At 43.7% G+C, this 19,111-nt stretch overlaps 1 protein-coding gene across 1 annotated transcript in view; it reads right to left on the reverse strand.

The window, feature by feature from the left end:
• LOC110518778 (pyruvate carboxylase, mitochondrial) overlaps positions 1-19,111 on the reverse strand; it is a 484,892-nt gene that overhangs the window by 367,989 nt on the left and 97,792 nt on the right. The window contains 1 exon segment of the mRNA XM_090183451.1: positions 6,759-6,877. Coding sequence (XP_090039577.1) covers positions 6,759-6,877 — 119 coding nt within the window.

Raw genomic sequence — 19,111 nt, forward strand, 5'->3', positions numbered from 1 at the left:
TACAGGCCCAGGGACATGTACTAGTCTGTGGCAACCTAAATGCCAGAACTGGACAAGAACCTGACACCCTCAGCACACAGGGGGACAAACACCTGCCTGGAGGTGACATCATTCCCTCCCCCATATGCCCCCCTAGGCACAACTATGACAACATAACCAACAAAAACGGGTCACAACTCCTGCAGCTCTGTCGCACGCTGGGTATGTACATAGTCAATGGTAGGCTTTGAGGGGACTCCTATGGTAGGTACACCTATAGCTCATCTCTTGGCAGTAGTACTGTAGACTACTTTATCACTGACCTCAACCCAGAGTCTCTCAGAGCGTTCACAGTCAGCCCACTGACACCCCTATCAGACCACAGCAAAATCACAGTCTACTTAAACAGAGCAAGACTCAATCATGAGGCATCAAAGCCGAAGGAACTGAGTAACATTAAGAAATGCTACAGATGGAAGGGAAGTAGTGTGGAAACCTACCAAAAAACTATTAGGCAACAACAAATTCAATCCCTTTTAGACAATTTCCTGGGTAAAACATCTCAATATAATAGCGAAGGTGTAAACATTCTAGTATATTTGACCTTTCAGCTTCCCTATCAAATCAAAAAATGTCAAGCAGACTACCTAAGAAAATGAACAACAATGACAAGTGGTTTTGATGAACAAGGCAAAAACCTAAGAAAGAAATTGAGAAACCTATCCAACCATAAACATAGAGACCCAGAAAACCTGAGTCTACGCCTTCACTGTGGTGAATCACTAAAACAATACAGAAATACACTACGGAAAAAGAAGGAACAGCATGTCAGAAATCAGCTCAATGTAATTGAAGAATCCATAGACTCTAACCACTTCTGGGAAATTTGGAAAACGCTCAACAAACAACAACACTAAGAATTATCTAATTATCTATCCAACATGGAGATGTATGGATAAACCACTTCTCAAATCTTTTGTCTCTATAACATATAGAGTTGAAGTAGGAAGTTTACGTCTCAAGACATCAGTCAGGAAATTAAAGCTTCGTCACAAATGGGTCTTCCAAATGGACAATGACCCCAAGAATACTTCCAAAGTTGTGGCAAAATGGCTTAAGGACATCAAAGTCAAGGTATTGGAGTGGCCATCACAAAGCCCTGACCTCAATCCTATAGAACATTTGTGGGCAGAACTGAAAAAGCGTGTGTGAGCAAGGAGGCCTACAAACCTGACTCAGTTACACCAGCTCTGTCAGAAGGAATGGGCCAAAATTCACCCAACTTATTGTGGGAAGCTTGTGGAAAGCTACCCAAAACGTTTGACCCAAGTTATACAATTTAAAGGCAATTCTACCAAATACTAATCGAGTGTATGTAAACTTCTGACCCACTGGGAATGTGATGAAAGAAATAAAAGCTGAAATAAATAATTATCTCTACTATTATTCTGACATTTCACATTCTTAAAATAAAGTGGTGATCCTAACTGACCTAAGACGGGGAATTTTTACTAGGATTAAATGTCAGGAATTGTGAAAAACTGATTTTAAATGTATTTGGCTAAGGTGTGTGTAAACTTCGGACTTCAACTGTACATGTGCAATTACAAATGTCAGATTCAGCTATTAAAGACCACCAGAACCCACAGGATTATCCAATTACATTGAATGAACTACAAGACAAAATACAAACCCCCCAACCCACAAAGGCCTGTGGTGATGATGGTATCCCATTTGAAATTATGAAATATACAGACCACAAATTCCAATTGGACATACTTAAACTCTTTAACATCATCCTCGGCTCTGGCATCTTACCAAATATTTGGAACCAAGGACTGATCACTCTAATCCACTGAAGTGGAGACAAGTTTGACCCCAATAACTTGAAAAGCAACCTCAAAAGCAACCTTGGGAAAATCCTCTGCGTTATCATTAACAGCAGGCTTATACATTTACTCAGTGAAAACAAAATACTGAGCAAATGTCATATTGGGTTTTTATCTTTTATCTTTTATTTTTATCCAAATGACCATACAACAGACCACGTATTCACCCTGCACACCCAAATTGACAAATAAACAAACCAAAACAAAGGCAAAGTCTTCTCATGCTTTGTTGGAATGAGAGTCTGCTATACAAATTGAAAATTGATGGAATGTGGTGTTAAGGGAAAAACATACATTATAAAATCCAGTTTCCAGGACCACAAATACAAATTCCATCTAGACACCGTTGCTCTAGAGCACACAAAAAACGATACACAACTTGGCCTAAACATCAGCGCCACAGGTAACTTCCACAAAGCTGTGAACGATCTGAGAGACAAGGCCAAGAAGGGCCTTCTATGCCATCAAAAGGAACATTTAACATACCAATTAGGATCTGGCTAAAAATACTTCAATCAGTCAGACTTCTACTAAAATATCCTCAGTGTACAACGTAGAACACCAAATAATGCATGCAGAGCAGAATTAGGCCGATACCCACTAATTATCAAAATCCAGAAAAGAGCCGTTAAATTCTACAACCACCTAAAAGGAAGTGATTCCCAAACCTTCCATAACAAAGCCATCACCTACAGAGAGATGAACCTGGAGAAGAGCCCCCTAAGCAAGCTGGTCCTGGGGCTCTGTTCACAAACACAAACAGACCCTACAGAGCCCCAGGACAGCAACACAATTAGACCAAACCAAATCATGAGAAAACAAAAAGATAATTACTTGACACATTGGAAAGAATTAACAAACAAAAAATGTTTCTTGAGAGAAGACAGGCTATGAGGTGGAAACTAATCTGCACTTCCTAACCGCCGGCCATATTAGAGAGACATATTTCCCTCAGATTACACAGATCCACAAAGAATTTGAAAACAAACCCAATTTTGATAAACTCCCATATCTACTGGGTGAAATACCACAGTGTGCCATCACAGCAGCAAGATTTGTGACCTGTTGCCACGAGAAAAGGGCAACCAGTGAAGAACAAACACCATTGTAAATACAACCCATATTTATGCTTATTTATTTTCCCTTTTGTACTTTAAATATTTGCACATAATATGACATTTGAAATGTCTTTGTCTTTTTGGAGAGAGAGAGAGAGAGAGAGAGAGAGAGAGAGTAGATTGAGAGAGAGAGAGAGAGTGAGAGAGCGAGAGAGAGAGAGAGAGAGAGAGAGATAGAGAGAGAGAGAGAGAGAGAGAGAGAGAGAGTAGATTGAGAGAGAGAGAGAGAGTGAGAGAGCGAGAGAGAGAGAGAGAGAGAGAGAGATAGAGAGAGAGAGAGAGAGATAGTGGGTTGGTCAGAGACAGAGAGATATAAATAGCAGTCTTTTCTGCTCGGCTGATAACCTGTGAGCTGTTTTCCACTGATTATAACACAGATGGACCTTTATATCACTCACCACACACACAGACAACACACAGACAACACAGACAACACACAGATACACTCACCACACACAAAGACACACAGACACCAACACAGACAACACAGACAACACACAGACACACTCACCACACACAAAGACACACAGACAACACAGACAACACACAGACACACTCACCACACACAAAGACACACAGACAACACACAGACAACACACAGACACACTCACCACACGCACAGACACACAGACAACACACACCACACACACAGAAACATTCACCACACACACAGACAACACACACATACAGACAACACACACACACACAGACAACACACAGACACAGACAAACTTGCACACACTAGGGTTGGGCGGTAACTCCACATTTTTAAGGTTAGGTTTAAGTTTAGGCATTAACTCTGAAATATTAAAGTTAGGCATAAACTCTGAATGGTTAAGATAAAGGTTAAGGTTTGGGACAAGAAGCTCAAAAACAACATTCTATCGCTGGATTCAAACATGTAACCTTTCGCACCAGATGCTTACGCCCATCCCCGTTCAGAACGTAGTATCAAAACCTTCAGTTGCTTCTCCACTCGGATAAGACGGAGGGCATTCTATCAGCAGACAAAACCTTCAGTTGCACTTCTCCACTCGGATAAGACGGAGGGCATTCTATCAGCAGACCAAACCTTCAGTTGCACTTCTCCACTCGGATAAGACGGAGGGCATTCTGTCAGCAGACCAAACCTTCAGTTGCACTTCTCCACTCGGATAAGACGGAGGGCATTCTGTCAGCAGACCAAACCTTCAGTTGCACTTCTCCACTCGGATAAGACGGAGGGCATTCTGTCAGCAGACCAAACCTTCAGTTGCACTTCTCCACTCGGATAAGACATTCTATCAGCAGACCAAACCTTCAGTTGCACTTCTCCACTCGGATAAGACGGAGGGCATTCTATCAGCAGACAAAACCTTCAGTTGCACTTCTCCACTCGGATAAGACGGAGGGCATTCTGTCAGCAGACAGTGCACTGACTGATGTGGAGTGACTTTTCAACTGTACTTTTCTCAGTGTAGCCAGGCTACTTGGTAAAATGCAAGACTAACTTTAAGCAAAAGATTACGAAATTCTTTCTACGATAAACATAAACATTAGAAATATGATAGCGAAAAAAAACTAGCTTTTAATTGTTAGCGCATTTTGTGGCCAAATAGCACTTCTGTTGTTATCTGATGAAAATGAAGATATTTTCTGCCGAATGTGTTGCACTAATGTATTTTCTGTGAAAGAAAACTACAGTTGTACGTTCCTGATCACTCTATTGAATCAACAACAAAAAAACACTGTTGCCTTTCACTATACATTCAGGAAAGTATTCAGACCCCTTGACTTGTTCCACATGTTGTTATGTTACAGCCTTATTCTAAAATTGATTAAATTACATTTTTCCCTCATCAATCTACACACAATACCCCATAATGACATCACAATACCCCATAATGACATCACAATACCCCATAATGACATCACAATACCCCATAATGACATCACAATACCCCATAATGACATCACAATACCCCATAATGACATCACAATACCCCATAATGACATCACAATACCCCATAATGACAAAGTGAAAACTATTTTTAATTTTTTTTTTTTTTGAAAATGTATTTACATAAGACCGTTTCCTCTGACTCCAAACTCCAAATTGAACTCAGGTGCATCCTGTTTCCATTGATCATCTTTGAGATGTTTCTACAACTTGACTGGAGTCCACCTGTGGTAAATTCAACTGAAGGAACAGGATTTGGTCAATATAAGGTCCCACAGTTGACAGTGCACGTCAGAGTAAAAACCAAGCCATGAGGTCGAAGGAAATGTCTGCAGAGCTCCGAGACAGGATTGTGTCGAGGCACAGATCTGGAGGGTAAGATAAAATGTCTGCAGTATTGAAGGTCCCCAAGAACACAGTGGCCTCAATCAATCTTAAATGGAAGAAGTTTGGAAACACGAAGAATCTTCCTAGAACTGGCAGCCCGGCCAAACTGAGCAATTGGGGAATAAGGGAGGTGACCTAAACGATATCTGCAGCATTTAAGGTCATAATATACAATAATGTGACACGGAGACAGAATCTGGTGTATCTCCTAACGTCGTAGTGTACAAGACGGCAGCTGTTTACATAAAAAGTAGCTACAAATATTCACATTTCATGGAAAACTTAAAATAAATAGTTTCAACGGTATTGATGAAAAACTGTAAAAAAAAAAAAAAAAATGGAATATATGGTACACCGCCAAATTATACCACACAACAACACACACACACACACACTCACTGACACAGACACAGACACACACAACAACACACACACACACACACTCACTGACACAGACACAGACACACACAACAACACACACACACACACACACTCACTGACACAGACACAGACACACACAACAACACACACACACATACACACTCACTGACACAGACACAGACACACACACACACACACACACACACACACACACACTCACTGACACAGACACAGACACACACAACAACAGACACAGACACACACACACTCACTGACACAGACACAGACACACACAACAACACACACACACACACACTCAATGACACAGACACAGACACACACAACAACACACACACACACACACACACTCACTGACACAGACACAGACACACACAACAACACACACACACACACACTCACTGACACAGACACAGACACACACAACAACACACACACACACACTCACTGACACAGACACAGACACACACAACAACACACACACACACACACTCACTGACACAGACACAGACACACACAACAACACACACACACACACACACTCACTGACACAGACACAGACACACACAACAACACACACACACACACACTCACTGACACAGACACAGACACACACAACAACACACACACACACACACTCACTGACACAGACACAGAAACACACAACAACACACACACACACACACTCACTGACACAGACACAGACACACACAACAACACACACACACACACACACTCACTGACACAGACACAGACACACACAACAACACACACACACACACACTCACTGACACAGACACAGACACACACAACAACACACACACACACACTCACTGACACAGACACAGACACACACATACACACACACACTGACACATACACACACACATACACACACACACTGACACATACACACACAATCGAAAAAGCTGTTAGGCGGCATTTATACAGGCAGACCAATTGCTGATATTTTTTGACCAATCAGACACACACACACACACACACACACACACACACACACACACACACACACACTGCAGTACTTACTCCGTAACCTCCTCAGTGACAGTGTGTTCCACCTGCAGTCTGGAGTTGACTTCTATGAAGTAATGTTTCCCGTGTTTATCTACCAGGAACTCCACAGTGCCCGCATTCTCATAGCCAACCTGTAGGGGGAGATATAACAGACACCTGTTAGCATTCTCATAGCCAACCTGTAGGGGGAGATATAACAGACACCTGTTTGCATTCTCATAGCCAACCTGTAGGGGGAGATATAACAGACACCTGTTAGCATTCTCATAGCCAACCTGTAGGGGGAGATATAACAGACACCTGTTTGCATTCTCATAGCCAACCTGTAGGGGGAGATATAACAGACACCTGTTAGCATTCTCATAGCCAACCTGTAGGGGGAGATATAACAGACACCTGTTAGCATTCTCATAGCCAACCTGTAGGGGGAGATATAACAGACACCTGTTAGCATTCTCATAGCCAACCTGTAGGGGGAGATATAACAGACACCTGTTAGCATTCTCATAGCCAACCTGTAGGGGGAGATATAACAGACACCTGTTAGCATTCTCATAGCCAACCTGTAGGGGGAGATATAACAGACACCTGTTAGCATTCTCATAGCCAACCTGTAGGGGGAGATATAACAGACACCTGTTAGCATTCTCATAGCCAACCTGTAGGGGGAGATATAACAGACACCTGTTAGCATTCTCATAGCCAATCTGTAGGGGGAGATATAACAGACACCTGTTAGCATTCTCATAGCCAACCTGTAGGGGGAGATATAACAGACACCTGTTAGCATTCTCATAGCCAACCTGTAGGGGGAGATATAACAGACACCTGTTAGCATTCTCATAGCCAACCTGTAGGGGGAGATACAACAGACACCTGTTAGCATTCTCATAGCCAACCTGTAGGGGGAGATATAACAGACACCTGTTAGCATTCTCATAGCCAACCTGTAGGGGGAGATATAACAGACACCCGTTAGCATTCTCATAGCCAACCTGTAGGGGGAGATATAACAGACACCTGTTAGCATTCTCATAGCCAACCTGTAGGGGGAGATATAACAGACACCTGTTAGCATTCTCATAGCCAACCTGTAAGGGGAGATATAACAGACACCTGTTAGCATTCTCATAGCCAACCTGTAGGGGGAGATATAACAGACACCTGTTAGCATTCTCATAGCCAACCTGTAGGGGGAGATATAACAGAAACCTGTTAGCATTCTCATAGCCGACCTGTAGGGGGAGATATAACAGACACCTGTTAGCATTCTCATAGCCAACCTGTAGGGGGAGATATAACAGACACCTGTTAGCATTCTCATAGCCGCCCTGTAGGGGGAGATATAACAGACACCTGTTAGCATTCTCATAGCCAACCTGTAGGGGGAGATATAACAGACACCTGTTAGCATTCTCATAGCCGACCTGTAGGGGGAGATATAACAGACACCTGTTAGCATTCTCATAGCCAACCTGTAGGGGGAGATATAACAGACACCTGTTAGCATTCTCATAGCCAACCTGTAGGGGGAGATATAACATACACCTGTTAGGTTTATAACATGTTTATAACAGGTTTATATCAGGTTCATAACAGGTTTATAACAGGTTTAGAACAGGTTTAGAACAGGTTTAGAACAGGTTTAGAACAGGTTTAGAACAGGTTTATAACAGGTTTATAACATGTTTAGAACAGGTTTATAACAGGTTTAGAACAGGTTTAGAACAGGTTTATAACATGTTTATAACAGGTTTATAACAGGTTTAGAACAGGTTTAGAACAGGTTTAGAACAGGTTCAGAACAGGTTCAGAACAGGTTCAGAACAGGTTTGGAAAAACAATTTTCGTTCCAGATTCATCTCTCCCTCTCTCCCTCCCACTCTATCTATTTCACTCTCTCTCTCCATCCCACCCTCTCTCTCTCTCTCTCTCTGTCCCTCTTTCCCACCCATCCTCACTCCCTCTCCCCCTGTCAGTAGGAATTGAGTATAATCTGAGCCAAATGTCAAAGTAATCTGATCCAATTTCTTTTCACACACACACACGCATACACACTTAGTTTGATCCAATTTCTCTGTGCAATTCATCGCTGCATGCTACATAATCCTATCCATGACAAGCATTGCCAAGAGCAGAAACACACACACGCACACACACACACACAAATCCACACATAAGTGTGCTCATGTCAATATGCCGACACATAATTGCTAGGAATCTGTTCAATTTTATCGCCTCTATTCTGTCGCTATTGAAAGGTAAGAGGAGAGCGGGAAAGAAAAGGAGGGGGTTGGAGAGGGGAGGTGAGAAGGTTGGAGAAGAGACAGAGATGAGAGGTTGGAGAGGGGAGGTGAGAAGGTTGGAGAAGAGACACACATGAGAGGTTGGAGAGGGGAGGTGAGAAGGTTGGAGAAGAGACAGAGATGAGAGGTTGGAGAGGGGAGGTGAGAAGGTTGGAGAAGAGGCACACATGAGAGGTTGGAGAGGGGAGGTGAGAAGGTTGGAGAAGAGGCACACATGAGAGGTTGGAGAGGGGAGGTGAGAAGGTTGGAGAAGAGACACACATGAGAGGTTGGAGAGGGGAGGTGAGAAGGTTGGAGAAGAGGCACACATGAGAGGTTGGAGAGGGAAGGTGAGAAGGTTGGAGAAGAGACAGAGATGAGAGGAGTGAAGATATAGAGACAGATGGTTGTGGTTAGGATGGAGAGATGGAGAGATGGAGAGGTGGAGATGTGGAGAGGTAGAGAGAGATGGAGGGATGGAGGGATGGAGAGGTGGAGATGTGGAGAGGTAGAGAGAGATGGAGGGATGGAGGGATGGAGAGGTGGAGATGAGGAGAGGTAGAGAGAGATGGAGGGATGGAGAGGTGGAGATATAGAGAGGTAGAGAGATAGAGAGAGATGGAGGGCTGGAGAGGTGGAGCTATAGAGAGGTAGAGAGATAGAGAGAGATGGAGGGCTGGAGAGGTGGAGATGTAGAGAAGTAGAGCGAGATGGAGAGGTGTAGATGTAGAGAGGTAGAGAGAGAGAGAGCGAGGGGGGGAGGCGAGAGCGAGAGAGAGAGAGAAAAACAGGGACAGAAAGAGCGAGAACGAGAGTAAGGAAGAAAATTAACTTAACCAAACCCTGTGTTTGAGAATCACTGTGCAGAACTGTTGTCACCATAGCAACCCGCCTTATCAACCCGTCAAATAAAACAACATGAAACATGGTTTCCATGGTGATTCGCTATAATGTACACGTTATCTTCATCTGCATTCGTTTCATCGGATTTTATTATTCCATACTTTTGTTTTCCTTCTTGTGAACATGTTTTTCTTTCTCATCTCTTGACGCTCTCTTTCTCTCTCTGCCCCTCTCACCCTCCCTCTCCCCTCTCCCTCTCCTTCCCTCTCCTTCCCTCTCCTTCTCCCTCTCCCCCCTCCTCTCCCTCTCTGACACACCAGACCTAATGACACAGGCACAAACATAGAAAAGTGAGAATGGCGCTGGACTGAATATTGCTCGTGACCGATGTGTTTTTATGTGTTTTTCTTCACCGATAATTTTCTCTATTTTTTTATATTTCTGACATTGTTTCCAATGAACGAAAAGAGCTTCTGGACATACTGCTCGCCCTAATCCCCAGAGACGGCGATATCGAGGCTGACATGAGGGCACCCTGATGACCTAGAGTGGTGAGTAAATAACAACCCTCTGTTCTATTGGCGAATGGACAATCACTAGAGAATAAACTGGACGAGCGACGTTCGAGACAACCACTATCAACGGAACCGAAAGAAACTGTCCAATGTTTCTCGGAAACTTGGCTGAACAAGGACATGGATAATATTCCAGCTGGTGTTTCTACGCATCGTCAGAACAAAACGGCAGCGTCGTTAACAACAGGTGGTGTTTCTACGTCAGAACAAAACAGCAGCATCGTTAACAACAGGTGGTGTTTCTACGCATCGTCAGAACAAAACGGCAGCATCGTTAACAACAGGTGGTGTTTCTACGTCAGAACAAAACGGCAGCGTCGTTAACAACAGGTGGTGTTTCTACGCATCGTCAGAACAAAACGGCAGCATCGTTAACAACAGGTGGTGTTTCTATGTCAGAACAAAACGGCAGCGTCGTTAACAACAGGTGGTGTTTCTACGTCAGAACAAAACGGCAGCATCGTTAACAACAGGTGGTGTTTCTATGTCAGAACAAAACGGCAGCGTCGTTAACAACAGGTGGTGTTTCTATGTCAGAACAAAACGGCAGCGTCATTAACAACAGGTGGTGTTTCTATGTCAGAACAAAACAGCAGCATCGTTAACAACAGGTGGTGTTTCTACGCATCGTCAGAACAAAACGGCAGCATCGTTAACAACAGGTGGTGTTTCTACGTCAGAACAAAACGGCAGCGTCGTTAACAACAGGTGGTGTTTCTACGCATCGTCAGAACAAAACGGCAGCATCGTTAACAACAGGTGGTGTTTCTATGTCAGAACAAAACGGCAGCGTCGTTAACAACAGGTGGTGTTTCTACGTCAGAACAAAACGGCAGCATCGTTAACAACAGGTGGTGTTTCTATGTCAGAACAAAACGGCAGCGTCGTTAACAACAGGTGGTGTTTCTACGTCAGAACAAAACGGCAGCATCGTTAACAACAGGTGGTGTTTCTATGTCAGAACAAAACGGCAGCGTCGTTAACAACAGGTGGTGTTTCTATGTCAGAACAAAACGGCAGCGTCATTAACAACAGGTGGTGTTTCTATGTCAGAACAAAACAGCAGCATCGTTAACAACAGGTGGTGTTTCTATGTCAGAACAAAACAGCAGCATCGTTAACAACAGGTGGTGTTTCTATGCATCGTCAGAACAAAACGGCAGCGTCGTTAACAACAGGTGGTGTTTCTATGTCAGAACAAAACGGCAGCGTCGTTAACAACAGGTGGTGTTTCTACGTCAGAACAAAACGGCAGCATCGTTAACAACAGGTGGCGTTTCTACGCATCGTTGGAACAAAACGGCAGCATCGTTAACAACAGGTGGTGTTTCTATGCATCGTTGGAACAAAACGGCAGCATCGTTAACAACAGGTGGTGTTTCTACGCAACGTTGGAACAAAACGGCAGCATCGTTAACAACAGGGTGTGTTTCTACGTCAGAACAAAAAGGCAGCATCGTTATCAACAGGTGGTGTTTCTATGTCAGAACAAAACGGCAGCGTCGTTAACAACAGGTGGTGTTTCTATGTCAGAACAAAACAGCAGCATCGTTAACAACAGGTGTTGTTTCTATGTCAGAACAAAACAGCAGCATCGTTAACAACAGGTGGTGTTTCTATGTCAGAACAAAACAGCAGCATCGTTAACAACAGGTGGTGTTTCTATGTCAGAACAAAACGGCAGCGTCGTTAACAACAGGTGGTGTTTCTATGTCAGAACAAAACGGCAGCATCGTTAACAACAGGTGGTGTTTCTATGTCAGAACAAAATAGCAGCATCGTTAACAACAGGTGGTGTTTCTATGCATCGTTGGAACAAAACGGCAGCATCGTTAACAACAGGTGGTGTTTCTACGTCAGAACAAAACGGCAGCGCCGTTAACAACAGGTGGTGTTTCTATGCATCGTCAGAACAAAATGGCAGCATCGTTAACAACAGGTGGTGTTTCTACGTCAGAACAAAACAGCAGCATTGTTAACAACAGGTGGTGTTTCTACGTCAGAACAAAACGGCAGCGTCGTTAACAACAGGTGGTGTTTCTATGTCAGAACAAAACGGCAGCGTCGTTAACAACAGGTGGCGTTTCTACGTCAGAACAAAACGGCAGCATCGTTAACAACAGGTGGCGTTTCTACGCATCGTTGGAACAAAACGGCAGCGTCGTTAACAACAGGTGGTGTTTCTACGTCAGAACAAAACGGCAGCATCGTTAACAACAGGTGGCGTTTCTACGCATCGCTGGAACAAAACGGCAGCATCGTTAACAACAGGTGGTGTTTATACGCATCGTCAGATCAAAACGACAGCGTCGTTAACAACAGGTGGTGTTTCTACGCATCGTTGGAACAAAACGGCAGCGTCATTAACAACAGGTGGTGTTTCTATGTCAGAACAAAACAGCAGCATCGTTAACAACAGGTGGTGTTTCTACGTCAGAACAAAACAGCAGCGTCATTAACAACAGGTGGTGTTTCTATGTCAGAACAAAACGGCAGCGTCGTTAACAACAGGTGGTGTTTCTATGTCAGAACAAAACGGCAGCATCGTTAACAACAGGTGGTGTTTCTACGCATCGTCAGAACAAAACAGCAGCATCGTTAACAACAGGTGGTGTTTCTATGTCAGAACAAAACAGCAGCATCGTTAACAACAGGTGGTGTTTCTACGCATCGTCAGAACAAAACAGCAGCATCGTTAACAACAGGTGGTGTTTCTATGTCAGAACAAAACAGCAGCATCGTTAACAACAGGTGGTGTTTCTATGTCAGAACAAAACAGCAGCATCGTTAACAACAGGTGGTGTTTCTATGTCAGAACAAAACGGCAGCATCGTTAACAACAGGTGGTGTTTCTACGTCAGAACAAAACAGCAGCATCATTAACAACAGGTGGTGTTTCTACGCATCGTCAGAACAAAACAGCAGCATCGTTAACAACAGGTGGTGTTTCTATGTCAGAACAAAACAGCAGCATCGTTAACAACAGGTGGTGTTTCTACGTCAGAACAAAACAGCAGCATCGTTAACAACAGGTGGTGTTTCTACGCATCGTCAGAACAAAACAGCAGCATCGTTAACAACAGGTGGTGTTTCTATGCATCGTCAGAACAAAACGGCAGCATCGTTAACAACAGGTGGTGTTTCTATGTCAGAACAAAACAGCAGCATCGTTAACAACAGGTGGTGTTTCTACGCATCGTCAGAACAAAACGGCAGTGTCGTTATCAACAGGTGGTGTTTCTACGTCAGAACAAAACGGCAGCATCGTTAACAACAGGTGGTGTTTCTATGTCAGAACAAAACAGCAGCATCGTTAACAACAGGTGGTGTTTCTATGTCAGAACAAAACAGCAGCATCGTTAACAACAGGTGGTGTTTCTATGCATCGTCAGAACAAAACAGCAGCGTCATTAACAACAGGTGGTGTTTCTACGTCAGAACAAAACAGCAGCATCGTTAACAACAGGTGGTGTTTCTACGTCAGAACAAAACAGCAGCATCGTTAACAACAGGTGGTGTTTCTATGTCAGAACAAAACAGCAGCGTCATTAACAACAGGTGGTGTTTCTATGTCAGAACAAAACGGCAGCGTCATTAACAACAGGTGGTGTTTCTATGTCAGAACAAAACGGCAGCGTCGTTAACAACAGGTGGTGTTTCTACGTCAGAACAAAACAGCAGCATCGTTAACAACAGGTGGTGTTTCTATGTCAGAACAAAACAGCAGCATCGTTAACAACAGGTAGTGTTTCTATGTCAGAACAAAACGGCAGCGTCGTTAACAACAGGTGGTGTTTCTATGTCAGAACAAAACGGCAGCATCGTTAACAACAGGTGGTGTTTCTATGTCAGAACAAAATAGCAGCATCGTTAACAACAGGTGGTGTTTCTATGCATCGTTGGAACAAAACGGCAGCATCGTTAACAACAGGTGGTGTTTCTACGTCAGAACAAAACGGCAGCGTCGTTAACAACAGGTGGTGTTTCTATGCATCGTCAGAACAAAATGGCAGCATCGTTAACAACAGGTGGTGTTTCTACGTCAGAACAAAACGGCAGCGTCGTTAACAACAGGTGGTGTTTCTATGCATCGTTGGAACAAAACGGTAGCATCGTTAACAACAGGTGGTGTTTCTACGCAACGTTGGAACAAAACGGCAGCATCGTTAACAACAGGGTGTGTTTCTACGTCAGAACAAAAAGGCAGCATCGTTATCAACAGGTGGTGTTTCTATGTCAGAACAAAACGGCAGCGTCGTTAACAACAGGTGGTGTTTCTATGTCAGAACAAAACAGCAGCATCGTTAACAACAGGTGGTGTTTCTATGTCAGAACAAATTGGCAGCGTCGTTAACAACAGGTGGTGTTTCTACGTCAGAACAAAACGGCAGCGTCGTTAACAACAGGTGGTGTTTCTATGCATCGTCAGAACAAAATGGCAGCATCGTTAACAACAGGTGGTGTTTCTACGTCAGAACAAAACGGCAGCGTCGTTAACAACAGGTGGTGTTTCTATGCATCGTTGGAACAAAACGGTAGCATCGTTAACAACAGGTGGTGTTTCTACGCAACGTTGGAACAAAACGGCAGCATCGTTAACAACAGGGTGTGTTTCTACGTCAGAACAAAAAGGCAGCATCGTTATCAACAGGTGGTGTTTCTATGTCAGAACAAAACGGCAGCGTCGTTAACAACAGGTGGTGTTTCTATGTCAGAACAAAACAGCAGCATCGTTAACAACAGGTGGTGTTTCTATGTCAGAACAAAACAGCAGCATCGTTAACAACAGGTGGTGTTTCTATGTCAGAACAAAACAGCAGCATCGTTAACAACAGGTGGTGTTTCTATGTCAGAACAAATTGGCAGCGTCGTTAACAACAGGTGGTGTTTCTATGTCAGAACAAAACGGCAGCATCGTTAACAACAGGTGGTGTTTCTATGTCAGAACAAAATAGCAGCATCGTTAACAACAGGTGGTGTTTCTATGCATCGTCAGAACAAAACAGCAGCGTCATTAACAACAGGTGGTGTTTCTACGTCAGAACAAAACAGCAGCATCGTTAACAACAGGTGGTGTTTCTACGTCAGAACAAAACAGCAGCATCGTTAACAACAGGTGGTGTTTCTATGTCAGAAGAAAACAGCAGCGTCATTAACAACAGGTGGTGTTTCTATGTCAGAACAAAACGGCAGCGTCATTAACAACAGGTGGTGTTTCTATGTCAGAACAAAACGGCAGCATCGTTAACAACAGGTGGTGTTTCTACGTCAGAACAAAACAGCAGCATCGTTAACAACAGGTGGTGTTTCTATGTCAGAACAAAACGGCAGCGTCGTTAACAACAGGTGGTGTTTCTATGTCAGAACAAAACGGCAGCATCGTTAACAACAGGTGGTGTTTCTATGTCAGAACAAAATAGCAGCATCGTTAACAACAGGTGGTGTTTCTATGCATCGTTGGAACAAAACGGCAGCATCGTTAACAACAGGTGGTGTTTCTACGTCAGAACAAAACGGCAGCGTCGTTAACAACAGGTGGTGTTTCTATACATCGTCAGAACAAAATGGCAGCATCGTTAACAACAGGTGGTGTTTCTACGTCAGAACAAAACGGCAGCGTCGTTAACAACAGGTGGTGTTTCTATGCATCGTTGGAACAAAACGGTAGCATCGTTAACAACAGGTGGTGTTTCTACGCAACGTTGGAACAAAACGGCAGCATCGTTAACAACAGGGTGTGTTTCTACGTCAGAACAAAAAGGCAGCATCGTTATCAACAGGTGGTGTTTCTATGTCAGAACAAAACGGCAGCGTCGTTAACAACAGGTGGTGTTTCTATGTCAGAACAAAACAGCAGCATCGTTAACAACAGGTGGTGTTTCTATGTCAGAACAAAACAGCAGCATCGTTAACAACAGGTGGTGTTTCTATGTCAGAACAAAACAGCAGCATCGTTAACAACAGGTGGTGTTTCTATGTCAGAACAAAACGGCAGCGTCGTTAACAACAGGTGGTGTTTCTATGTCAGAACAAAACGGCAGCATCGTTAACAACAGGTGGTGTTTCTATGTCAGAACAATATAGCAGCATCGTTAACAACAGGTGGTGTTTCTATGCATCGTTGGAACAAAACGGCAGCATCGTTAACAACAGGTGGTGTTTCTACGTCAGAACAAAACGGTAGCATCGTTAACAACAGGTGGTGTTTCTACGCAACGTTGGAACAAAACGGCAGCATCGTTAACAACAGGGTGTGTTTCTACGTCAGAACAAAAAGGCAGCATCGTTATCAACAGGTGGTGTTTCTATGTCAGAACAAAACGGCAGCGTCGTTAACAACAGGTGGCGTTTCTACGTCAGAACAAAACGGCAGCATCGTTAACAACAGGTGGCGTTTCTACGCATCGTTGGAACAAAACGGCAGCGTCGTTAACAACAGGTGGTGTTTCTACGTCAGAACAAAACGGCAGCATCGTTAACAACAGGTGGCGTTTCTACGCATCGCTGGAACAAAACGGCAGCATCGTTAACAACAGGTGGTGTTTATACGCATCGTCAGAACAAAACGACAGCGTCGTTAACAACAGGTGGTGTTTCTACGCATCGTTGGAACAAAACGGCAGCGTCATTAACAACAGGTGGTGTTTCTATGTCAGAACAAAACAGCAGCATCGTTAACAACAGGTGGTGTTTCTACGTCAGAACAAAACAGCAGCGTCATTAACAACAGGTGGTGTTTCTATGTCAGAACAAAACGGCAGCGTCGTTAACAACAGGTGGTGTTTCTATGTCAGAACAAAACGGCAGCATCGTTAACAACAGGTGGTGTTTCTACGCATCGTCAGAACAAAACAGCAGCATCGTTAACAACAGGTGGTGTTTCTATGTCAGAACAAAACAGCAGCATCGTTAACAACAGGTGGTGTTTCTACGCATCGTCAGAACAAAACAGCAGCATCGTTAACAACAGGTGGTGTTTCTATGTCAGAACAAAACAGCAGCATCGTTAACAACAGGTGGTGTTTCTATGTCAGAACAAAACAGCAGCATCGTTAACAACAGGTGGTGTTTCTATGTCAGAACAAAACGGCAGCATCGTTAACAACAGGTGGTGTTTCTACGTCAGAACAAAACAGCAGCATCGTTAACAACAGGTGGTGTTTCTACGCATCGTCAGAACAAAACAGCAGCATCGTTAACAACAGGTGGTGTTTCTATGTCAGAACAAAACAGCAGCATCGTTAACAACAGGTGGTGTTTCTACGTCAGAACAAAACAGCAGCATCGTTAACAACAGGTGGTGTTTCTACGCATCGTCAGAACAAAACAGCAGCATCGTTAACAACAGGTGGTGTTTCTATGCATCGTCAGAACAAAACGGCAGCATCGTTAACAACAGGTGGTGTTTCTACGTCAGAACAAAACAGCAGCATCGTTAACAACAGGTGGTGTTTCTATGCATCGTCAGAACAAAATGGCAGCATCGTTAACAACAGGTGGTGTTTCTACGTCAGAACAAAACAGCAGCATCGTTAACAACAGGTGGTGTTTCTATGTCAGAACAAAACAGCAGCGTCATTAACAACAGGTGGTGTTTCTATGTCAGAACAAAACGACAGCGTCATTAACAACAGGTGGTGTTTCTATGTCAGAACAAAACGGCAGCGTCGTTAACAACAGGTGGTGTTTCTACGTCAGAACAAAACAGCAGCATCGTTAACAACAGGTGGTGTTTCTATGTCAGAACAAAATAGCAGCATCGTTAACAACAGGTGGTGTTTCTATGCATCGTTGGAACAAAACGGCAGCATCGTTAACAACAGGTGGTGTTTCTACGTCAGAACAAAACGGCAGCGTCGTTAACAACAGGTGGTGTTTCTATGCATCGTCAGAACAAAATGGCAGCATCGTTAACAACAGGTGGTGTTTCTACGTCAGAACAAAATGGCAGCATCGTTAACAACAGGTGGTGTTTCTACGCAACGTTGGAACAAAACGGCAGCATCGTTAACAACAGGGTGTGTTTCTACGTCAGAACAAAAAGGCAGCATCGTTATCAACAGGTGGTGTTTCTATGTCAGAACAAAACGGCAGCGTCGTTAACAACAGGTGGTGTTTCTATGTCAGAACAAAACAGCAGCATCGTTAACAACAGGTGGTGTTTCTATGTCAGAACAAAACGGCAGCGTCGTTAACAACAGGTGGTGTTTCTATGTCAGAACAAAACGGCAGCATCGTTAACAACAGGTGGTGTTTCTACGCATCGTCAGAACAAAACAGCAGCATCGTTAACAACAGGTGGTGTTTCTATGTCAGAACAAAACAGCAGCATCGTTAACAACAGGTGGTGTTTCTACGCATCGTCAGAACAAAACAGCAGCATCGTTAACAACAGGTGGTGTTTCTATGTCAGAACAAAACAGCAGCATCGTTAACAACAGGTGGTGTTTCTATGTCAGAACAAAACAGCAGCATCGTTAACAACAGGTGGTGTTTCTATGTCAGAACAAAACGGCAGCATCGTTAACAACAGGTGGTGTTTCTACGTCAGAACAAAACAGCAGCATCGTTAACAACAGGTGGTGTTTCTACGCATCGTCAGAACAAAACAGCAGCATCGTTAACAACAGGTGGTGTTTCTATGTCAGAACAAAACAGCAGC

This window comes from Oncorhynchus mykiss, chromosome 9 (assembly GCF_057628025.1).
Source record: "Oncorhynchus mykiss isolate SJ-2025 chromosome 9, ASM5762802v1, whole genome shotgun sequence".
Lineage (NCBI taxonomy): Eukaryota > Metazoa > Chordata > Actinopteri > Salmoniformes > Salmonidae > Oncorhynchus > Oncorhynchus mykiss.